This window comes from Podarcis erhardii (assembly GCF_964252035.2).
Source record: "Podarcis erhardii genome assembly, chromosome: 5".
In the NCBI taxonomy this organism is placed as follows: Eukaryota; Metazoa; Chordata; class Lepidosauria; order Squamata; family Lacertidae; genus Podarcis; species Podarcis erhardii.
Window position 1 is genome coordinate 83487203 of NC_138509.1, and position 24416 is coordinate 83511618.

At 45.5% G+C, this 24416-nt stretch overlaps 1 protein-coding gene across 5 annotated transcripts in view; it reads right to left on the reverse strand.

Moving 5' to 3' along the window:
* Positions 1-24416, reverse strand: part of SLITRK3 (SLIT and NTRK like family member 3) — a 39796-nt gene that overhangs the window by 14618 nt on the left and 762 nt on the right. The window contains exons 1-2 of one of the 5 annotated variants that reach the window (XM_081862278.1): positions 22101-24308; positions 17360-20179 (exon numbers count right to left, since the gene is read on the reverse strand). In XM_081862278.1, the coding sequence (XP_081718404.1) occupies positions 17360-20159 (2800 nt within the window). In that variant the 5' untranslated portion in view covers positions 20160-20179; positions 22101-24308. Of the gene's footprint in view, positions 1-11152; positions 14791-16697; positions 20180-22100; positions 24309-24416 lie in introns of those variants that run through there. The other 4 variants (XR_014156701.1, XR_014156700.1, XM_081862277.1 and 1 more) reach the window with 4 other exon arrangements.

The following is a 24416-nucleotide window of genomic DNA, read 5'->3' on the forward strand; positions in this document are numbered from 1 at the left end:
AATGTCTCATCATTTCCACTCATCCTCTCTCCCTGGAGAAATGAAGTGAACCGGTCCCTCCAATTTCTCTGCCCACAAACAGGGTGGAGAATTTTGAGAGGCTGTTGACGCACAGCTCTGGTGCGAGCAACATCCAGATTACATCAAGGCTCCCTGCATTTGACATTTGGAAAGCATTACAGAACACTGCTTTTCTGACAAAATACCCTCCCCGCCTCCCTCTCCTGAACTAAGGTGAACTTGCCCTAGTTTTAGCTGGTTGCAAATAGAATTTTGGGGTTGGCCAGAATGTATGCATGTCCCTCAATACCTCCATCCTGATTGCTGTTAACACAAGTGTGGGGCAATGTAGCTTCCTGTGATGATGATTCCCCCCCCCAACTTTTTTGCTGTTTGCTACAAATCATAAGAAGTCCTTAAATATGCTAGCATGCTTGCTATGTTGAATGAGGCAGGTCTGCTTAAATGAGAGCTGCTCCCTTACATAGGAATTAGAGATACTGGAGAAGTCCAGAATTGGAATCTGGCTATTGGAAATGTGAGCTTTCAAAATTACAAACTACCGGTACTTGCTCCACTTGGATCAGAATGTGAATGGGGAAAGAATTATTGATCTACCAGCCTCTGTCTGTCCTCGCTGACTTCTCCATTCCTTCCTGAGCACTAGGACTGGCTCTGGAATTTTCCTCCAGAAAACGATAGTGCCACTCTGAGAACACTCCTGGAGGGCTTGCCTGTGTCCAGTATGAGTTTGCAGTATATCATGTCATTGCACAACTGTTAATTTTGGCTGGCAGTACTTCTCCAAGGTCTGAAACCAGAAATGGGGAACCTCAGACCCTAATTATAATTGTGGCCCTCCAGACCTCTCTGTCTGGCCCTTAGGGCACACCACCTCCCCATCACACACTCATCCCCAGGCCATACCCCTTTCTATCCTTGCTTTGCCTCATCCCTCCTCATCTTCCTTGGCTGAAATGTGCCTTGAAGTATGATCATGCTTCCTGCTTGCCTGGAGTAGGGTGTGCAAGTGTGTGTAGAAGCTAGCCTAAAGTGTAAAGGTAACATTTGCATTCATTGCCCTGTCCACTTTTGCCTATGACTAGGTTCACTTTTGCCTTTGGTTCTGTCCACTACTGGTATATGGACCCTGGAAGTCTGCCCAGCAGGGAAGATGGCTCCCAGGATGAAAAAGATTCCCCACCTATGTCTTGGGCAGAGGTCCTTCCAGGCTGCTACCAGTGATCAGAATTGGAGGTGGTGAGGATGAAATATATGACTTGACCTACATAGGCATCTCTTTTTGATGAGAAGAATTGGTAAGCTATGGAGTTTTTTTTTATGCAATCCACGTCCAATCCATAGGCATGCAAATCAACACCAGCCAGTTATATTACTTGTGTTGTACCTTTATAAACATGACAAACTGAGCTAAGCGAAATGGATTCATGATTTCTGGTGAACATTTCAACTCTAGTTGACTTATTCATTTACACTGACCTTTGGTCCTCCAGGTGTTACTGAGTGATCACCCTGATAATGCCTAACTGTTAGCCTTGTTGCCTGAACCTGGTAGGAACTGGTGTCAAAAAACATCTGGAGGTCCACAGGTAGCAGTCCCTGATTTACATAGTGATTTACCTAGTGTCCTCATTAGCCCTCAGTGACATCATCACATATCCAAGACTTATTGGCTACTTAGCATTGTGACATTATACTGTTTACTGCATGGTCAAAGTGAATTTAGATTACCAAACATTCAAAAAGGAGAGATATAGCAGTCATGGGAGACTTCAAGTACCCCAACATCTGTTGGAACTCCAACTCTGCCAAGAATATAAGGTCCAACCAATTCCTCACTTGCCTCAATGACAATTTCATTTCCCAGAAGGCGGAATAAGCAACAATACTTTGGCCACCTCATGAGAAGAGAAGACTCCCTGGAAAAGACCCTGATGTTGGGAAAGATTGAGAACACAAGGAGAAGGGGACGACAAAGGACAAGATGGTTGGACAGTGTTCTCGAACCTATCAACATGAGTTTGACCAAACTGTGGGAGGCAGTGGAAGACAGGAGTGCCTGGCGTGCTCTGGTCCATGGGGTCACGAAGAGTCAGACACGACTAAACGACTAAACAACAACAACAAATCATGGCCCTGGTCCTCAGCAACAGGAAGGAACTTATCAACAAAGTGGAAGTACTGGGCACCTAGTATCCTTTGTATTCTATAACCAAAACATGGATGACATTAACGTAAGTCAACATAAAAAGTCAATTCTGCTGAAGACACTGTCATTGTTTATAAGATGTCTCTACTTTCAACCATATATGCTGTTATCTCTTGTTTAGCTCTCTTTATGCCTGTGAGGAAGCTCATCCTCTCATGTTTCTCCCTCTCTGTGGTGGTTCCTCCTGGATCTGTTATTGGCCCTCTTCTCTGTATATACACTGTCCTTAAGTGACCTTATCAAACCCCATGGCTTCAGTACCACTTATACACAGATGACACACACGTCTTCCTCTCTACCCTTGAACTGTCTCCTCCCTCCAATGCCAAAGCATGTAGTTCCCAAAAAACTGTCACCGTCCCTCCAAAGAACTATTTGCATTTTGGTCACCAGACTCGATATGCTCAAGACTTTTCATCTTTCCTTATACATGTTCCTCGTCCATTTACACATTACGCTCAACAACTGTACAATCTGTGTGCCTAATAGCTAGCACATGCAATATTCAGCAAGTATGGACTCCACCTATGTGTGTACACAACATTATGTATGTAATAGTTGAGCAAAACAAACCATGCAAGCACTTGTATGTGCATCAAGACAGCTTGCACCTGCGTTCAGCGTAACATGTGAAGATGCCTAGTGTTACTTTCCAACCTGGGAAATGCTCTCCTACATAGTTAGGACCCATTTTCTTGTACAGCACCATGTAGATTAGTAGCACAATCATCATCATTGTCATCACATCCTAGAATCATAGGAACAATTCACAGAATTGCCATATACCAAGTCAGACTATTGTTCCACCTAGCTTGATATTGTTTGTGCTGATGGACAACAGCTCTCCAGTCCTTCAGACTTTTCTCTAATAGTCTCCACAACTACATAATCATGTCCTCACTTCAAACTATGATGCTCATATACTCTTCCTTATCACAATAAGCCCTAAAAACTCCTTATACACAGACCAAAGGATCTCATCCTGCACCCTGTTCTCACTATAGGAAGAACCAAAGTACAACATCACTCTCCTCACTTGCAATTCCCCAGAACTGGCATCAGCTCTACACCCCTTTATCAGATGGGAGATAAATGTATAAAATCCACAACTAGGAGTAGATTACCAGAACACTGCAGCTGCCTTTTAAGCACAAAACTTTGGGGGAATCCAAGAATTATGAAAACGAATGAACATTTGGTTGCTTTTTAACTGCATTCTCCATCTTTGTACAGTCAGCGCACCAAAGGTTTTAGCCTTGAAACATTTGAGATTACTTGGGTCAAATTATGAACTGGGGGGGGGGGGAGAGGCAGTTTATTGATTTATCCAGTGTTTTTATCTGGTCCTTCACCCAATGATCTCAAGGTGACCTATATGGTTGGCCATATGCATTCTAAATTCACAGCAACCCTGTGAGGTAGGTGAGGCTAAGAAATGAGACCTGGCTACAGTTTGCACAGCGAGACACATGGCAGGAGTAAATGTGGTCAAAAGTGGGCATGGCCACCCCACACCCTGGCACACATTCTCTCTCATGCACACATGCACACGCACACAAGAGATATCCAGGCAGATGAGCATGCCACCCATCAAATTATCTGATGACTGGGGAGGGGGTAATTTGCACCCAAGGCAAAGCTTTGGTTTTTCTTTGTTTATCATGTTTCCCCAGTATATTTTGCCTAATGGGCACATCTTTTGCAAAGCAATTTTCCCTAATATAATGCATTTCTTTTTTTTATTTCCCCAGCATGTGCACAACATATGCACTAAGGGAAGCATGAGTTTTGAGGGGTGGCTACGTTTCAGTTAGCATATTGTATGGTAAAGTCTGCATCATCATCATCCTCCTTTATTATTTATACCCCGCCCATCTGGCTGGGTTTCGCCAGCCACTCTGGCGACTTCCAACAGAATATTAAAATACAATAACCTATTAAACATTAAAAGCTTCACTAAAGAGGGCTGCCTTCAGATGTCTTCTAAAAATCTGGTAGTTGTTTTTCTCTTTGACATCTGGTGGGAGGGCGTTCCACAGGGTGGGTGCCACTACTGAGAAGGCCCTCTACCTGGTTCCCTTTAACTTGGCTTCTCGCAGCAAGGGAACCACCAGAAGGCCCTCAGCACTAGACCTCAGTGTCTGGGCAGAACGATGGGGGTGGAGACACTCCTTCAGGTATACAGGTATTTCTGTATCCATCTTCATCAGGACACTGAGCTTGCTTGTGCTGTATCTACTTAATTCTGCTGCGGTTGCTGCTGCCCATGTGTGGGGATTGCTCTGGCAGACTTGGCTGCAAGGCAAGAAGTTAGCTCTCCCTGATCTAGGCAACACAGCACAATGACATGATCAGCCAAACTGAAAAGTGCTATTCTTCTAAAAAAAAAAAAAAAAGAGGTGCCGGAACTGACCATGAACGCCTCCCTTGTTCTCTTAGAATGGCAATGGCACCCACCTGAGAGATGCCAGAACTGAGTTCCTGCTCAAAAAAAGGAAAGCGCTGCTACAAAGAGATTTGGGCCACTGGCAACACAGTACACAGGCATAAGATCTGCAGGCAACACCAAGCCTTCGAGGTGTAGAGGATTATTCCTAGCCTTTTATTTGTGGTTTCTTAGTCATAGTGAGCTTCACTTAGACAATGAAGATTTTCTTGGCATCGGTATTGAAGCTGCAATTGCTATGGAAACTACCATCTGACATTATATTATTTCAACAGGAAAAGTGGAGGAGGCTAATGTGATGCATTGAGGAGATATGTGGCTTCCAGAAAGCACCGCTGGATAGAGCAGGTGTAGAGAAGCTTAGGCCCTTCAGATGTCACTGAACTACAGTTCCCATCAGCCCCAGCAAGCATTGCCAGTGGCCAGGCAAGATGAGAGTTGTAGTCAGCAGCATCTGGGAGGTCAAAGGTTCCCCACAACTGGGACAAAGGAAAGACACAGACTGGATACGTCAGAGAAAGATTGTAGCTGAGCAGAAGAACATCTGCTTTGCATGCAGAAGGTCCCAGGTTCCATCCCTGGCATCTCCTGGTAGGGCTGGGAAAGATCCTTGCCTGACACCCTGCCATTGTGGCGTAATGGTTAGAGTGCTGGACTGGGAGCTGGGAGAGCAGGGTTTGAATCCCCACTCAGCCATGAAGCTTGCTGGGCCAATCTTGGTCACTCTCAGCCTAATAGACCTTCACAGGGTTGTTTGGGGGATGAAATGGGGAGGAGGAGAACCACGGACACCACCTTGAGATCGTTGTACGATAAAGGTGGTACATAAATGTAATAAAATGAATGAATCTAGCCAATACTGAGCCAGTTTGACCAAAAAGGCTGCATATATAAGGCACCTTTCTACTTCCCATGGGGTGCTGATGCAAAAAGATTATACTAGTGCACTGGGTGTGGGTAAAGGTAAAGGGACCCCTGACCATTAGGTCCAGTTGTGACCGACTCTGGGGTTGCGGTGCTCATCTCGCTTTATTGGCCAAGGGAGCTGGGGTACAGCTTCCGGGTCATGTGGCCAGCATGACTAAGCCGCTTCTGGAGAACCAGAGCAGTGCAAGGAAATACAATTTACCTTCCCGTCAGAGCGGTACCTATTTATCTACTTGCACTTTGACGTGCTTTTGAACTGCTAGGTGGGCAGGAGCTGGGACTGAACAACAGGAGCTCACCCCGTTGTGGCCGACCTTCTGATCAGCAAGTCCTAGGCTCTGGTTTAACCCACAGCGCCACCCGCATCCCACCTGGGTGTGGTTAGGAACTCCTTAAACCTTGTATTGTGGTGTCTTCTCCACATGGCCCCAGCTTCAGTGGTGCAGTTAAGCCATAATAATAAAATCTAAGCCAGCCCTGCTGTGATTGGACGCCACCTGCCCAATCTGCTGAGCGGGGCCTTGAGTTTCTGCTGTACTCCCCAGCTCCCCACCATGCATCCAGGTGTCCCCTTCTTCCTTCCTCCTGCACACACAGGTGCTGTTTTTTCTCTATAGCCTGATAGTGTAAAGTTGCTACTGCCAAGTTCTATGATCACATACAACCATCTTTTCTCACATTGGACAGCTAATGAACAACGAAAGATGAAGTGGAAGCTACTATGCCGGCTGGATATTGGTTGCCTCCTGAACTTGTCTGAGGAAGCATATGGACCACATAAAATTAAATTCCAAGTGAATGTTTCGCCGTGAAGAGCATGCCACAGAAAGACAATTTAGCTCATTTAAAATAACATGTACATTGGGCATCTACAATGCCAATCACACTTTGCATCTGTCCAGAAAATAGTTTTGAAAATAAGAAACAAATGAATGCCATAGAACCTTGTATGGATTCAAACAGCATATTTGAACTTCATGGTGCAAAGACATTGCCTTGGCCTAGGGCAGGCAAACCACTTTCACTTTCTCCTTTTTTTTAGCTTTCGGTTCATTTCACCACATTTCCTCATCAGTTTGCAATTTTTAAAAGAAGTCCTCGTGAAAATTCATGGGTTTTTTCGTGTGCATTTCTCTCAGTACACAATTTTTGGCATCGCTTGATAGTCACGTTTTGCAAGCAGATTCCCCTGATATAATGCACTTGGTTTCTAATTTCTATGGAAATATGCATTTTATGCAAAAAAAAATCACTCCTAATATACACATTTTTGTATACATCCCCCCCCCCCAACTGAAGAATTGCATCACAACATTTGGAGAAGTGTGAATTTTGGAGGATATCTGTGTTTTGGTTCAGCATTGTTTCAGCAAGTTCCCATTACATAGGCCCACATTAAAAGGCCCGCCAAACCAAGTTTCCCCCCATTGGGTCCCTCTATTGGCAATTATATGATGTATCCATAAACCATTAATACATTTTGATTCCATGGTAAGAGCCTCTAAAGAAATATTCTTCTACACATCTCCAAAGAGAATCAGTTTCTGCTCATTTCTTCGCAGGCTGTAACACACACACACAAACACAAAAATCCCATTGGTTTCCCATTCAGGCGCATAGGAACATCTGAAGTGTGAGCTTATACTGAGTTTCTGCATCATAGCTGTATATTGCTGAGAGCCGAACCACACACATTCAGAAATATCATTCTCTTCACAACCTTTTTGGGACTCTAGCACTTCAGACTGCAGTTGGAGCTTATGTTCAGATTGCCAACCACACCCCAGTAAAAAGGAAATAAAAGAGAGAAAATTAATCCCTATACAGTGGTACCTCAGGTTACATACACTTCAGGTTACATACACTTCAGGGTACAGACTCCACTAACCCAGAAATAGTGCTTCAGGTTAAGAACTTTGCTTCAGGATGAGAACAGAAATCAGGCTCTGGTGGCGCGGCAGCAGCAGGAGGCCCAATTAGCTAAAGTGGTGCTTCAGGTTAAGAACAGTTTCAGGTTAAGCACGGACCTCCGGAACGAATTAAGTACTTAACCTGAGGTACCACTGTATACAAAAAATAGCAGCTTAATAAAAAAAGAAGACACATCTTCCCCCCAGTCAAGTTATCAGGGGGTTTTTGAGAAGGGGATAAGCAAGACCTGTGTTTTGAAGTGGTATGGCCTCTGCATGGTTGCTTCTCCATTATTTTGCTTAATATTATCATAGTCATAGAATCATGGAACCAACACAGGGTCATCTAGTTCAACTCCCTACCAATGCAGGAATCTCAGCACATGGTCTCCCATCCAATTTGAAACCATGGACCCTGCTTAGCTTTAGCAAATATGCTAAGGCTGCCATTGGCTTTCTAAGATCTCTGACAAAATATTTTCCAGACTGAGCATCTTTGACAAGAGATAGTTGGAATTAAACCTAGAGTCGTATGGAGACAGAATATATGATCTACCACACCAAGCAATGGACTCTCCTTTCAATGTGTTCTGTTGTGATTCAGCTGAGTACTCAATCTATATATATACCATAATGACCTGTTAGGCAAAAATTCATATAATCACCTAGGCTACAGCCAATTCACAGATTTCCGCAGTGATTTTTTTTCTGCTTCTTTGCCATTTTTTATGCCAACTGACAATGCCAGATCTCTGCAAGGCTTTCTAGGTGAGCAATTAGTGATTAAATTCAAGGAAAACAGAAATCATTTGGATCATTATCAGTGCAATGCTGTGCATGTCTACAGCTAAACTGTAGACATAATCCCAGGTGATTGTGAATAGGGTTGCAATATTTTTATTTATTTATTATTATTATTATTTTGAAACTAGAAATATTTTCCTTTCAACTTCAGATTTTCAGGAAAAGAGCTGCTGGGCCTACTAGTGCTATCTTAATATAAAGAATTGTTTTCCAACATAAATAAATGGTGAATAAAATGAATGTTAGATCAAATAAATCCATACTTATTGGACTGAAAAAATGCCATTTTCTTCTAAAAGGATAGTGGTGGATCCATTAAAATCAATAAAAAATAGTCACATTTGTTTATGACTAACTAAGCCCAGATCCTTCCCATAAAAACTTGAATACAGGAGAAATGGGCAAAATCATATTTTAACATAATTACCCCCAACAAAAACCTTGCTTTCCCTACATAACAAGAGAAAGTTGACAATTAACAGAACTCTGCTGGTGCAAACAGTAATTAGGATCATCCAAGGTTTCACAAGCTTGCCAAGTGGTTGAACTTTGACCTTGAAACTGATAATCACAGTAACTACTTCAGATTCTCAGCACACTTTGTACACCTGAGATTTTTGCTGGCCATCTCGCTTACGGTGATCAGTTGGTTTTACATCAAACATATTGATTTATAAAATCCCTGAGTCATAAAATACAGCCATAACCTGTATCCTCAGAAAGTCATACATTTTCAGGCAACATGCAGAGTTATTTCAGGAGATTTTATTTTGCGGGGTGGCAATGTGGGATTTGAATGATCTTAGGTCCTATTTGTACTGTGCATCATATCATATCACTTTAAGCAGTCATAGCTCCCCACCCTTTCCGAAAAAAGAAAAGAAAGACTCCTGAGAACAGTCCTTTCTTAAGGATGCTAAGAATTGATAGCAGACCCCTCTTCCCCTCACAGAACTACAATTCCCAGAATTCCCTGGGAAGAGGGATTATTAAACCAGTTCTGTAAGGGGAATGGGGAGGGAAGTCTCCTAACAACTAACAGAATCGTAGAATTGTAAAGTTTGAAGGGACTGCTACACCAGACACCCTTAACAAACTACAGCTCTCAGAATTCTTTGGAGGAAGCCAAATAGTATATAATACTGCCTTAAATAGATAGGACAGCCTTAGCTCTTGGGGGATTTCAGGCAATTTGTGACAACATTTGCTCGGCTTTGAGATCTCACTTTCAATGCAATCGGAAATATTTTTGCACCTGTCCTTTTTTTTAGCATGCTTTAGTATGCTTTGAAGATTCTGGCTAATATAGGATTATTTTAATTGGCTGGGCAAAGACTTAGAAAGCCCAATTGCCCAGCTGCTTATTCTAGACACTCTGTTATTATGCCCTGCCTTGCTGCTTTGTGTTAGTTGGGGGAAGTGCTCCTGTTCCAGCCAGCTTTCCCCATGCTTTGCACTTCAGATTTGAAATAGCAAATTCTTTTTTAATCTACTGAGCTCAGTTTTACATTGCTTAGGTTTTTTGATCATTACGGATGGTGGTATTTCAACTGTTGTGGGCTCTGAGTAACACAAACATGTTGCAGGTACGAAGCATAAACAGCAGTGGACAGTGTGGTGGCATGAAGAGGATGATGGGTGGGGCGGCAGCAGCAGGGGCAGCGCGGTGTAAACGTGCCAACAGGCACACCATATTGGCTCTGCATATGCATTTGCACCATGCCAACCTCACTTATGCCCCATCCCTCACCCTCTCCATCCTGGCATGCAGCAGTGACTCAGCAAGGTCAGGTGATGGCACAGCCCCAGCACACCATCTGCGACTGAGTAGACATTTCAAAACAAATACAGCGGTACCTTGGGTTACAGACGCTTCAGGTTACAGATGCTTCAGGTTACAGACTCTGCTAACCCAGAAATAGTACCTCGGATAAAGAACTTTGCTTCAGGAGGAGAACAGAAATCGTGCGGCGGTAGTGGGAGGCCACATTAGCTAAAGTGGTGTCTCAGGTTAAGAACAGTTTCAGGTTAAGAACAGACCTCTGGAACGAATTAAGTTCTTAACCCGAGGTACCACTGTAAATAAACTAAGCAACTCCAGAGAGAGGAAGGACAGCAAGGCCCCCGCATTCAGCTGGGCTCTGAACAATTGCCATTTGCCTCTTTTCCCTCCCGTAATTTTCTCGTGCAATTGTCATTATACCTGTGTTTGCTTTTCTTTCTTTCTTTTGGTCTCTTCCCCCCACCCACTCTCTTTTCTTTTTGTTTTGAGCCCATTGCATTTTAGGCTACTGCTTTAAACTGAACAACTTCAAGCAGAGGAATGTGGTATATAAATCTAAAAAAATAGCTCAATAAACACCCACACAAACTTGGTGGCCTCTTATCAACTGCTTTGCACAACACCACGCCCCCCAATGCTGGAGAATCTGCCATACTCTCACCCTCCCTCCTGCCCAACAACTAGCTTTTCCCATTTAATGCAAAGAGTTCTTGTATTCAGCATAATACATAAAACTGAACTTCTGTCAATACGCAATAGGTAACCATTTAGCATTTCACTTTCCATATCACATCAGCAACAATCTTAATCTCCACAAAAGACACAATTCTATCACCAGTTGTGAAAACCCTTCATCCTGCTCACAGCATTGCAGTTTTCATTAATAATACTTTTATAACATAGGTGCAGGGGAAGGAATATTATACTTAAATGTCTTTGACACGTTGGAAACTTTAAAACCTTTTGTTCCATTCATTTAGTAGAAGGTTAATTAGTAAATTATACCAATCATTCAACTGTTTTGCTATGACTATTTAACTCTTTTGTGTTTAACCATGAAAACAGGAGACTGGGAGGAGAAATGACTGCCATCTTCAAGTATCTCAACAGCTCTGACAATCCAAGTTGTTCCTGATGCTTAATCAACATCTCCTTTTTTGTAACTTGAATCCATTGGTTGAGGAGAAAACAAGCTTGCTGTGCCTTCTACGTGACAGCCCTTTAGAGATTTGAAGATGGCTATCATATCTCCTCCCAGTCTCATCTTTTCTAGGCTAATAGTCCTAAGCAAGATGGGATTTACTTAGGTCCTCTGCTTTCTATCCCTGTGATGTCTGTGCTCATCTCTTCTGCGCCTATGCTGAAGTGATGCAGGAGTTCCAGGGTTGCTAGGCAACCAACATTTCTCCACCGCCCCCATCTGTTCACCAGACTACACCTCATCCTCCTCACTTGCTTACACATCACACATCCCAGAGAGGGTCAGGATTCAAAATATTGTTTGGAGAAACTGAGCTCTACAATGTGGTTTAGCACAAGCCCTGACCAAACATCGCATCCATTTGTTTCAGAAGCACTTAAAAAAATTATACTAATTAGAAGTATTGAAGCATTTTCTCGGGGGGGGGGGGGGAAGAAAGCATCTCTCCTGTAGATGTAGATAATCTCATTTTATCCCATTCCTTCCAATATTCTAATAATGATGCTGAAAGTGATAAATCATCTACACTAATTACCCATCACTCAGATTAATGAATGAAAATAGCCACTGATACAATGACCCACTACTGAGAAACCCGAGACAACAGATTTGTTCATTAGCAACTCAATCCCAAAAGCATTATGAACTAATAAAATCCGACTATTATACGGAGAAATGTTATAGCTATATATTCGTACCCCTTATGCACAGCGGGTATTAGTGTAATTTTTAACACACGAGAGAAATTGCCTGCACAAGGGAACAAAAAATATAACTCGATTTTAGCCAAAAAAAGTATCTCTTTTAATACAAAATTTCATTCTCATAAATTTATTTCCACTGAATAAATAAGATCGCTTCACCATTTTCAGGTGAAAATTGTACCCTATATTGGAGTTGAGATGCGAGTATAAATAAAATATAAACATTATTTATAACCATTTATTCCCGCTATACTTTGATGTGTGCAATACTGTACAGTATTTAAAATGTGTTCAGCACCTTGTCATGGTAAGATCTGCAGTTTAACCTGCTCTGTACAATACTGAATGGTGTTCATGCGTGTGTTGTTATCAATAGCTGCATAATGACTGCCTTTCAGAGTATCTGGATCTGCTTTACCTGGTTTATAATTTTGTTTAGCGCATGCAAGCTTATCTGTACCAACAACTTTTTTTGAGAGAGATAGAGAAAAAAGTGCTTAATGCGATAGGAAGAAAATCTATATTGTAAAGACAGCTGTGTGTTATAACTCAATAAGGTGGGAAAGACTGAAAGATGGGTCGGATCCAACATCCCTCAACAAATGGGATTCCCATTCTCCCCTTTCTTCTGCAGCCCCCCTGTCTGTCTCAGGGGACCCCCCGAACCTTCCACAGTAGATTTTGGAGGTGCATGAGGGCTCCAGAGAGAAGCATGGGAAGTCAATTGAGCAAAAAAGACACCACAATTGGATATCATAGAGTTTTTTTGAAGAGCTTCCAATATCAAAGATTTAGGCTGCAATCCTAACCCCACTTACCTGGGTGTGAGCCCCACTGAATTAATTGGCATTAGTGTCTGGGTAGACCTAGTTAGTATTGAAACCTTAAGGACCAAGAATAACTTCAGGAACCCTGATAGGTTCATTCCCAATGGGTCACACACCCAATGAGCCTATAGGTGGGCTTTTTGTATCTCCTTGACCTATGAATTCAAGCAGAAAACCTCTGCTTCTAGGTGGCCATAATGCTCATCCCATCTGTACCCCAATAGAAACATATTCTGAGTCTCCTGCTAGCCGGCCTCCCTGGATTCAGCTCTCTCCCTCCATGTGGGCCTTTGGGATGCTGATTCCCTGCTACAGGGGAAAAGGATCACAGCCATGTTTTCAGATACAGTACGCAGAAATTTAACAGGATCAATCTAACCCCATTGGCAGCGTAAGGATGCTTTCTGTAGTGTAGAGGTTTTCACATTCACCCCACAGCTGAAAAGGTCCCTAAATTTAAATCCAGGGGTTTTTAAACATCCTTTTAGGGAAGGGGTCATAAGTATCAGAGCCCATCTTTTGCACACAGAAAGCTCCAAGGCTCAACCCCCTTGCATGTCTCCCATGCATGGATTTCATGCAGCCTGCAGAATTGCTGTGGGTCAGAAGGTAAAATATGCAGCGAGATGCGACCCAACAACTTCCTCTTCCCCCATCTAGGCCCATCCCCTGCGCCGAGGAATTCTCAGAAGCTAAGCATCCAACATGGCAGCCTCCCTGTCTTGTAGCAGACTTAATGTAAGGGTTAATCCAGCCCTGATCACAGCAATAACCCACCAAGCACACTGTTGTTGTTGTTGTTTTTGTAGAGAAGGTGCCAGCCTTGCGCACAAGCTTATCTTGGGGCAGCAAGATTATATGCAGCAGGCACAAAACCTCCAACCGCACATTTGCTACCTGTAGGCCATTTAATCAGTACATAATATAAAAAAGCCCAAAGGCAAGAGAGCCTAAACTGTGCACATGGGCCTGTCTCAGTCCATAGTCTGGCATACCGAAGCCTAAATTCTGCCACAATCCCCCAGTGAGTGGTGCTGGGTTCTTTGGCTATCGACTAAAAAATAAAAGGCCCAGCAGAGTTAAACCATTCTAAATGTAAACCATCCATTTACATTCTAAAGCTCTCGTTTTTAAAAACTGATTTGTACATGGTTGTTCATTGGGCAGCTCTACCACATGTACATAATATTATATATACCAGTTTTCTTTTTTAAAACAGTATTTTCAAAAGAGCATACTTTTCTTTAAAATAAAATGAGCCCGTATATGACATTATAGCATGCGTAAAAAAAGTCTGACCCTGGCCTAAATTGCTATGATTTATGCTACGATTCCTTAACAAGATTTGTTAGAAACACCAATGAGCATTGGAAGCAGCTTTTAAGTGTTTTTCTCCTTTGCAGCAGAAACATTTCATTTTCCCTGGATAACATTTCTTTTTTTAGTAAGACAAATAAAATATATATTTTGCAATATTTCATTTCTAAATACATTTCCCTCTTTTTCTGCATCGGTGTGCAATGTGTGTGTGTGTGTGTGTGTGTGCATGTATGTGTATGCGTGCGCACCAGGGTGTGTGTGTGTGTGTGTGTGTGTGTGTGTATAAAAATCTTCAAAATAGAGGATTTCCCCGTTTCACATCCGTACACACCAAAGGAGCTAATATCCACACTTTCCCTTTAATTATATCTCTATCTCGATGTAAGGCATTAGTGACGTCTGCTGAATTACATTCAATGCGATGATTTTTCTATTAAGGGCAGATTCAAGAGTCCAAGTGGAAAGCACCGTTGATGGGCTGTGCACAATTCAAAAGTAACCTTGGGTCTCTGTGAGGCAATTGCTGGAGCTCTGTCGCCATCTACTGGCCATACTGGAAGGTGTGAGGTTTTTTGTTTTGTTTTTCCGCCACCAAACAAAGCTTTTTCCTTCGGCTTTATTCATGTGTCAACCCAGTTCTACAAGAAACAAGATACCAGCTAGATACCTTGGAAAGAAACGAAATAAACAAAGCATCTTTTCCACTTTCTCCCCCTCCCCCCCCCGACCTCTCTCTCTTTCCCTCTTTGGTTTTATTCTAACCTAAAGGGCTTAAAGAATAACATGCTCCACACAAATCAATTTGGCAATGTCATAGCGACTGAAAAGTTAAAAGAAGAAATATCTTAAATAAGAAAATTCCACACACAACACTTCATTGTCTCACATCTCCAGCTACGGTTTCAGTGAAAAAGAGTGTGAGATCAGAGAGGCAGAGACTTGAACTCATGCTATTAAGCCTAATTTTCTTGATTGTTTTAGTTTTTATCAAAAAAGGGTGGAGAAACGCAAACATGCCCAACAACTGTTGTTGCCCAAAATGCAGCAATGTATGCTTGCCATCCTGCACACACACACACACACACACACACACACACTCCTCTATAAATGCATTTCCTTCCATGTACTTTTAAATATTTTATCCAATCTCAACTGGAAATTGTATCTCATATTATCATTTCTTTTCCTCATATCCTTGCAGCGGAACATAATAATCCTAGCAATTAAAAGGAATTAAAATAAATCTATTGCATATTTTCATCTAGGAGGGGTGGGGAAAAACTCACCAAGAGAGATGCATAACAAATTGAAATGGAGGGAGGGGAAAGAGAGAAACAGAGAGAGAGAGAGGAAGAGACTGGAAATCTGAATTCTAAAGTCCAGAACCATCTTTTTTTATATATAGAAAAATTGCACCAAGAGTTATTTGTTGTCCTATACCTTGCTAACATCACAGTGGATTGTTGTTAATAAAATAACATGTGGCCTTAAAAGGGGGAGGGGGAGGGAAGCATTGATGTGAAAAGGGTATAGTTGAAGTTTTAAGATTCAAGCTTTTTCTTTTAACTTCTAATATATATCTATATACCTATATCTATATATTTTTTTCAAAACGTTTTATTAGGAAAGCTATACCAGATGCATCACTGTACAATGATTAAACATTACCTTTACAATTTATATTCACTTGAAAGTACAGAATAAATATATGCAGAATTGTATTTGTGTGTGTTTGTGTGTTGTCTGCATTTGTGAGCGAGGGGGGGAGAATGTTAGCACCTCTACTCAGGAGGAAGCCCCACTGATTTCCATGGGAATTACCCCCAGGTGAGGGGGCATAGGACTGCAACCTAAAAGGGCTTCTTTTACAGAGACACCGGTGGCAGCTTACCAAGCAAACGTCCCCTTTCCAATGCATTTGTGACGTCCGGTTCTCTTTTTAATTAGAGGTGCAGCTGTCCTCCAGAAAGGAACTCAATCAAACGGCAATGACCTTTCCTTCCCTGTAGGGCAGCCACAGAAGGGAACAAATAGACAGCTCCTTCGCTGAAGAAGCAAGCCAGCGACCTCCCCTCTGGAATAGACTGTGGTACCCCATCCCTGCGGGGGTGGGGGGAGAGATGCAGAAATAGAAGAGGGTGCAAGCAAATTGGGATGGCTAGGAGGCTGATTGGAGGGGGTTTAGGATACAGAGTGGAGCAGAATAAGCGTTTGGACCTGTGTATGTGTGTGTGTGTGTGAGAGAGAGAGAGAGAGAGAGAGAGAGAGAGAAGAAGAAGAAGAAGGAGGAGGAGGAGGAGGAGGAGGAGGAGGAGGAGGAGAAGCCAAGAGAGTGAGAACATTTGGGGAAGAAAAGGACCCCTCTCCCCGCCACTGCCTGCAGTTCCCAGACATGCAGAAAACTGCAATTTTTTGTTGCTGTTCTTGTGGTTCTCTTCCCCACCCCAGACACCCACCACCCCTTCAAAGTAATGTACAGATTCTGTGCCATGATGAGGGAAAGGATAACCAAAGCCACAACCGATGTTGTCTTTTTTTTTTTTAAAAAAAAAAATCCACCTCCCTCCCCATAGCATTAAAAAAAAAAAAGATAGAACGGAAAGGTTTCTGTTTTGTTTTGTTTGTTTGTTTTAAAAAAACTACAACAGAAAAAACCAAAAGCCTGCAAGAGAGAGAGGAGATAGAGAGAGTAGCGTAACACACATTGAATTTACTGTCATCAGGACCGAGGCAAATAACCCCCCCCCCCATGATACTAATTATAATAATATTCGTATACCTTAGACAACATGGCACAGTCAAAGTCTCCATATTTTTTCCAGTATAAAAAAATAATGATTGATTAACATCTGCTGGCAAAAGTCTGCAAAAGGCACTTTATCGATTCATGATCATCTGAGAAGGGCCTTTCCTCCAAACCATCATCTGGCAGGGGGAAAGCACAGAGCAGTATCCTCTAGTATCAGCATGCGGTGGTTTGGGGGCAGGAAGGGCGGGGAGCCGAGGAGTGGGGACTCGGGGGGCCGAGGGGCTGTGGGGGCGGGTCTGGGATTTGGCTGTAAAAGCTAGACTTTTGTTTTGTTTTGTTTCAAAACCTATAAGTGGTCTTCTCCAGGACTTCGAGGTAATCCGGCTTGGTTTGGAGTTTGGCCCTTAACTCGAGGTATTCGCTTTGGGGGGGTTGGTGGTGGTCTGGGAAGCCCTTACCAGCCGAGAAGAGGAGGGTCTCTTTCAGCCTGGCGTCCTGCTGCAGGTCTGGATATTGCATGCCAGGGGGGTGCACGTGCAGTTCCTTTAATTTGGGCACCGTGCCGTAGAGGCAGTCCACAAAGCCCACCGTGCACGGTGGCGCCAAAGGCGGCCTGTCCCTGCTGTCTAGAATGGCACCACTAGGGGGGAAGAGCACCACCCCACCGTTCTTTTCGTGGTGGAAGACAGGCGGCACCAGCGCTAGCTCCCCCAGGAGAGGCAGCCCCCCTCCAATCCCCCCGCCGGGCGGGTGCGGGTGCGGGTGATGGTTGGTGGTCACTATGGTGTTGAGCTGTGAGCTGGACACGGCCAAGCTCCACTCCTTCTCCTTCTCCAGTAAGGTCCTGTAGCAGCTGCTGCTCCCACCGTCCTTTGTGGGGTCGGCAAACTGTTCCCCTGCACAGCCAACTCCTCCTCCTCCACCACCACCACTACCAGCACCACCACCACCTCCCAAAAGCATGTCCCCAGGTTGCCCCGGCTCCCCCGCCACCACTTCGTCCTCCTCGCGGGGCTTGTAGATGGGGTTGTTGCACATCTGGGTCACTGGATGTGGGATGTAGTCATAGACGTGGCCCACCGGGGGTGCCTTTTCCGGGGAGGCGCTGAGTCCCCCGCCGCCTCCGCCGCCTCCCTCCTCGAAGAGGTGGTGGCACTGCATCTGGATGCCCGTCAAGTCGAGGGTCTCCTGCCGCTGCTTGTTCCGGAAGGGTAGCTTCTTGTGACGCCTGCGCAGGACGAAGGCGAAAAGGCCCGCAGCAATGAAGACCGCCGAGAAGAACAGTACAAGGAGGCTGAGGATGAGCACGGAGAGGGGCACCGGGCCTCCCCCAGCCGGGGGGAGCTCATAGGGCGACGGGCTGGTGGGGCTAGGGTGGCCCCACGCTGGAGGGGCTGGCGAGGCAGCAGCAGCATGCAACATCTCGGGGCAGAGTACCTCCAGCTCCACAGAGCGGATGTCTCTGTGGGTAAGGTTGTCTGGGCTGGCACAAAGGACATCCCCCACCATGATGACGGAGCTGATGGCCTCGATCCATTGCTTGAGAGGCACCAGGTCACACGTGCAATCCCACGGGTTGAGCTTCAGGTCAATCTGCACAATGGCGTTGAGGTGCTCCAGCACGCCAGCCACGGGCAAGTACAGGAATTTGTTGTTCCTCAGGTTGAGCCTGGTCAGAGAGGTGCCTGCAAAGGCATCTGTAGGCAGGTTCCTCAGGAGGTTGTCGTTGAGGAAGAGAAGCTTCAGGTTGGGCATGAGACTGAAGGCAGCGGGCTGGATCTCCCTGATCTGGTTGTACTCAAAATACAGATAGTGCAGGCTCTGCAGACCCCTGAACATGCCTGGGGTCAGCTTCTCAATGTCATTGCCGTTCAGGTACAAGCTCTTCAGGTTGGGCAGGTTGACAAAGGCCCCATCCTGAACGTAGGAGATCCGATTGTTCCCCAAATGCAGGAGATCCAGGGAAGAAAAATTCCAGAAATCGGAACGGTAAATTTTCTGTATCAAATTACCGCTCAGGACCAGCTTCTTGGCGTTGACGGGCCTGGGCAGGAGCTCGGAAATATTGTGGAACCCTCTTTCCTTGCAGTTGACTGTCAGGCCCAAGTCATTGATGTGCAAACTGCATGAACAGCCAGTAGGGCAGATGATGGGGATGGGTGGCCTCGTCTGGTAACCAGCTATTGGGGGCTGGTTGGGTGCAGGGTATAGGCCTCGAGGTGTCGGGGGTGGCTTGTGCGCCCTGGGCTGTTTGGTGGGCCTGGGCTGCTTAATGGAAGTTTTGTATTCGACAGAGGAAGCAGTGAAATGGAAAGAGGACAGCATGGAAGAAGGCTTAGTAGGCCACGCGTTCTCCTTGCTTGAGGTCAACTGAGGGGCACCGATGCTGACCAGCTCTGAGTCAGACAGCATTGGGCAGAGTTTATTCCTCTTAATTTCCCTCAGGTCCTTCCCGTGGAAGTGGAAAGGGGTCTCACAGGTTATGTCTCCCACAAGGGCAGTGTAAGGGATGCGCTCCAGCCAGCTCTTCAGCTGGACAATATCACAGGTACAGTTCCACGGGTTCTCCTCCAGCTGGATCTCCATCAGGCTCCTGCCAATGTGATCCAGCATCCCTCGGTAGGAGAGCACTTTCAACCTGTTTCCACGCAAGTCCAAGTGAGTTAAGGACACCGACTTAAACAAATTGGTGGGGAGGATGGGGATAAGGTTGTCGTTCAAGATCAGGACCCGGAGCTTGCTCAGGTTTCGAAACGCCCCGCTCTCGATCCGCTTAATGACATTGTAATCTGCCTGCAGATATTCCAGACTCTCCAAACCCAGGAAAGTGTCGTTTCTGAAGATGTCCAATTTGTTCTCATGCAGGTACAACCTCTTCAGGATTCTGAGGCCGTTAAAGGCTCCCGTCTGAATGTCTTGTAGTGCGTTGTTCCCCAGGTTGATCGAAACGGCGTTGTTCAGGTGGAGAAAACTGTTAGTATATAATCTCCTCATGGAGTTCCTCTGCAGGTAAAGTTTGAAAGGTCTCGACCAGGACTCCGTTATCTGGCTAATATTTATAAATCCCTTGTTGTCGCAGTGTATGTGAAAAAGGCTTTCTTTGACTTCACAGTAACAAGGATCGAAGCAAGACTCCTCAATCTCCTCCGAGTCCTCTATCAAGGGGATGGGGGTAGTCCACGCTACAGCAATTGTGCTTAGAAGAATAATCCACAACATCCTTCTCTTACGGGGAGGGTCGGCTGTCGGAGACTTCATGGTTGCGACGGATTACAAAACTGAAACAGAAATGAAAACACAAATGGATTACGGTCAGTTAGCATTTTATCGGGCTATTTTTATATTGAACCATGCATCTAGAGCATCTAACAGGGTTTCGTGAGGTTACTTGGAAGTTCATTACAAAAAAGAAAAGAAAAGAAAACTCTAGCATTGCTCTTAGAACCTCCCCGGGTTTTGACTTAAGTGATACTGAAACATCTCATCATGCAACAGCCTTCTTGTTTCCCCATCCTGCTCACCCCTCTCCCAGGCTACTTGGTGAATGACACCCTCATGAAAAACAGCAAATGAACCTATAGGGCCTATGTTGTGAAACATTTCCCCTGCCAACACAAAGACGAGGAGTGTTTAGGAGGAAGCATATGGGAGATCATCTCAGTCTTACCTCGACACCTGCATCAATCACAAGAGTAAGGAGATGAGGTGCAGAAAGAGATTTTTATCTGGTATACACACACACACACACACACACAACCATGCAGTCTATACATTGCATTCTCATGAACACACAAACACTTAAGTTGGAAGTTGTTGTGTTTTTTGTTATTCAGGCAATGCCCATCTAATGCTATGATACAGCCATTATTTAAGGAAATGGGGACAAACAAGTTCCCAGAGCCCCGATCCCTGTAGGAATATCCGTAACTGGGATTTTATCAGTATACAAGGGTTAGTAGCAACGCTTGCTTCAATACCGGGGATTGGGGGAGAGGGAGAAGGAGAGAGAGAGAGAGAGAGAGAGAGAGAGAGAGAGAGAGAGAGAGAGAGAGACCCTTCTCTCCCAAGCACACAAAATGGATTAACGCAACTGGTATAGTATCAGATAAATGCACACTCCATATTAGTCATTTCAGCTGATTAAATCATTTAGAGATGATTAATCTTCGGGAGGCACATGCCTCTGCCATCCACATACCCAAGGGGGAAAGCGGCAGTTGCAGGGCTACGGATGGAAAGAGATGGTGGAATGAAAGGGGGCAATAGGGATGGGTGGGGGGGGGGGAGACTCTGGACGTGGGTGTTTTGTGCCCAGGGATGATCCAGCAGGACAAAAGAGGAGAAGGGGCAGGAAAAGTAAGAGGGGAATAAATACCTTTACACTAAGCCCAGGAGAAATAACCCTTGCTTTACAGCAAAAGCTCACAAAAGATTCCTCTTGGAGGGGACAACTGGACCCCGTGACCTACAGCCTCCTCTGCTTGGGGCGGCAAAGGGAGGGCATCTCTTTTTCTCCTTGACTCCTTTTGCCCAGATCATTCCAACACAGAAGAATAAATCACTGTTAAAGACTATGACTCCTGACAAGGATGGCTTCACAGCCCCTACTTGCTGCTGCTGCTGCTGCTGCTGCCCTTTTCAAACGGGTTTGCCAGAGTCCTGGTATTTATTTCTGTTCTCTTCATAGCAAAGGAGCTTTACAGATATGGATTATCGTGCACTCTCCACTCCACCCCCACACCCCAACACACCCATGCAGGCGAAGGGAATTCCTCCCTCCCCGTTATGAAAAAAGAAAGCCCTTAATAGCAAAAGGACCTAGTTAGGGAAAGAAATGGGAGGCGCAGGTGGGGGCAGGGTGGAATAAGAGCATTTCATTACAGAAAAATGAAATAAATCGAAGCAGAGAATCTATTTGCAAATGAAGGGAACTGGGGGACCCGTTGGAAGGAAAATTACCAGGCACGATCTGAATGAGGAAAGAGGAAGGGGAGAGGTCTTATTTTTTGCTCTTTGTCTCAGTAGAAAGATGGATAGATAAATAGAGAGAGATAGACGGACAGAGAGATAAGCTACTTAAGTTCTTTTCCTCTTCTGCATTAAAAAAGGGGTAGAAAGAGATGCTCTATCCCAGCAGAAAAGCGGGGAGGGGGAAGGGAGAAAGAGAGATCGAGAGATCCAGAAAGAGCTTGTACTTACCGGTCCGAAGGAGATAATTTTTTTAGCACATTTGGAGAGAGCCGGGAAAGGAGAGAGGGGAGGAAAAAATAGCCAAACCCACTTGGAAAAATAGATATCTACGTACGGAATTTTCAACGGCTTTTAAAAATAAAATAAAATAAAATAAAATAAGGATTGCTGGTTTCTCTCTTTCTCTCTGTTCTGGTTCTATACTCCTGCTGAGGGCTGAAGCAAAAGGAAGGGGGGGAAGCAAGCAAAGATGAGACGTGCTAGGAATGCAATGAGGTTCCTTAGGATGCAGAGATGCTGTTTGGCACAGTCAATGGAGGAGGGAGGCAAAGGGGGCTGCTGCAGCCTCCTAGATCTGCCGCCGCCGCTGCCGCCGCTGCCTTCTCTGGGTACCACCAGCTCATCTTTGAGAAACGAGGGAGGGAAGGTCTATGGCAGGAGGTTCAGGCTGGGGCTTCTCATCCTTTCGCTCCTTCTTCCACTCCTTCTTCCCTTTTGTGTGTGTGTGTGTGTGTGTGAGAGAGAGAGCGCATTGTTGCCCCTGAATCAGGCTTCCCCCACCACCACGTCATGGATTTGAGCTTGAAGAAAAGGGGAACAAATGTAGGAGGACGCACTTGGCACCAGGTGGGGGGGGGGGCACGTCTGGGAAGCCCTGACTGTACTGGGCTTGCTTTCTACCCCCACCCCCCATTCCCCGCCAGGAGGAGGAGGAGGAGGAGGAGGAGGAGGAGGAGGAGGAAGAGTTATTCGGGGATCAGGAGCGGGGGAACCCGAGATGATGGAGAAAGAAGAAGCAGCCAGGAGCAGAGGAACAATCCCGGTGGTGGCTGGGTGGTGGTCTCCTACGTCCGCCCCCCTCTGGAAGGGGAGGAAAGCCTGGGATGGAAAAAGGATCATAATAGGGGAATGTCCCCTGGGCCACCAAGTGTGCATATTCCAGCAAATCCTTGAGAGCTGCAGCCATTAAGGGGAGAGGAGATACCCGCCCCTCTCCACATAGCCAAGAACTCTCTCCGCTGGCTTCCAAAGTAGTAGGCTCAGTTGAGCTCGCTCGCGCGTTCTCTCGCTCTCTCTCTCCCGCCCTCGCCTGCAGTTCTCCATCAAACCTAAACCTGTCCCAGCAGAGGTAAAGGAAAGGGCAGCGCCGGGGAAACTTGGAGGAGAGACCTTCCCCTTCCTTCTTGCTTTCCTCGTCCTCCCCGCTCCTCTTTCTACTCCCCACCCCCCCTGCAGCTGAAAAGGCTTCAGTCCACCCCACAACATCCAACAGGCTCTTATTTCTTCCCAGATATCCCCCCCTCCTTCCTCCTTTTCCAAAGCTCCTAGCCAAGTGTTGAAGCCACTTGGGTGACAATGGACCATTTTGCATCTTTTCCTTCCAGAGGGAAGAGGGGGGCGGCGGCGGAGGATTTAACCGCTCCCTTGCTGCCTCCCTCTCCTTATTTTACCTGCTTCGCCTCCTTTTCATTTCTCTCTCTCTCTCTCTCTTCCTCTTCCCTAATTGTGTTGGCTTGGACTTGCTGTCTGACCCCACAGAAGGAGAACCTATGCCTCGATTTCTGCCTAGATCCAAGGGAGGGGAGCGCCCCCCCCCCGCTGCCAATCTCCAAAGGTAAATCGAACAGCTCTCTCTTTCCGTAGAAAGCAAGAAGGCAACCAAAAGGAGCATATCTGGAGCTGGAGGGAACATAGAGAACAAAGATGCCTGGTTACTAGAGTGCAGGAAAGATTCCCTAACACAATAAGCTCCCATGCTTAGTCAGCTTCCCCTAGATTAAGTTGGCACCCATTTGCCCAAGTTCCCTTGAAGGTGGTGGGTTGGTTGGGCCCATCATTCTATTGCTTTCATAGACCCACACGCCCCTCGCTTGTCAGAAGCTAGGTACTTGCGAACGGAATACCCCCAGATTTATTTTTAATAATGCCTCTTGCAAATCTATTTCGCTTAGAGCAGGGAAAGGCAGGGCAGGATTCCTCCCCGCCCGGAAGAGTTGGATTTGGGTGGCCGCCTCCTGATCTCCCCCTTGAGGAAAGGCGAGGAGGTGGGGCTGGCAGGTGGCAGCTAGAGACATCCCTCGGAGACAGAAGAGGCTCCGCTTGCGCCAGTGAGGAATTCTGATGCCTCTGTCCCCACCGCCCTTGCAGGCCATCATCTCTTTGGGGATTCTGCTACAAAGAGTGGAGAGCTGGCAAGCTGGGATCCAATGGGACAGCAAGCACGCACACACCCACCCCTTTCCGTGCCTCTTTGCCCCAACGCGGGTTCTCTTAGGACCCTACAAGGGAGCAGCCAAATCTCTGCTCCCCACCGCCACCTTCAAA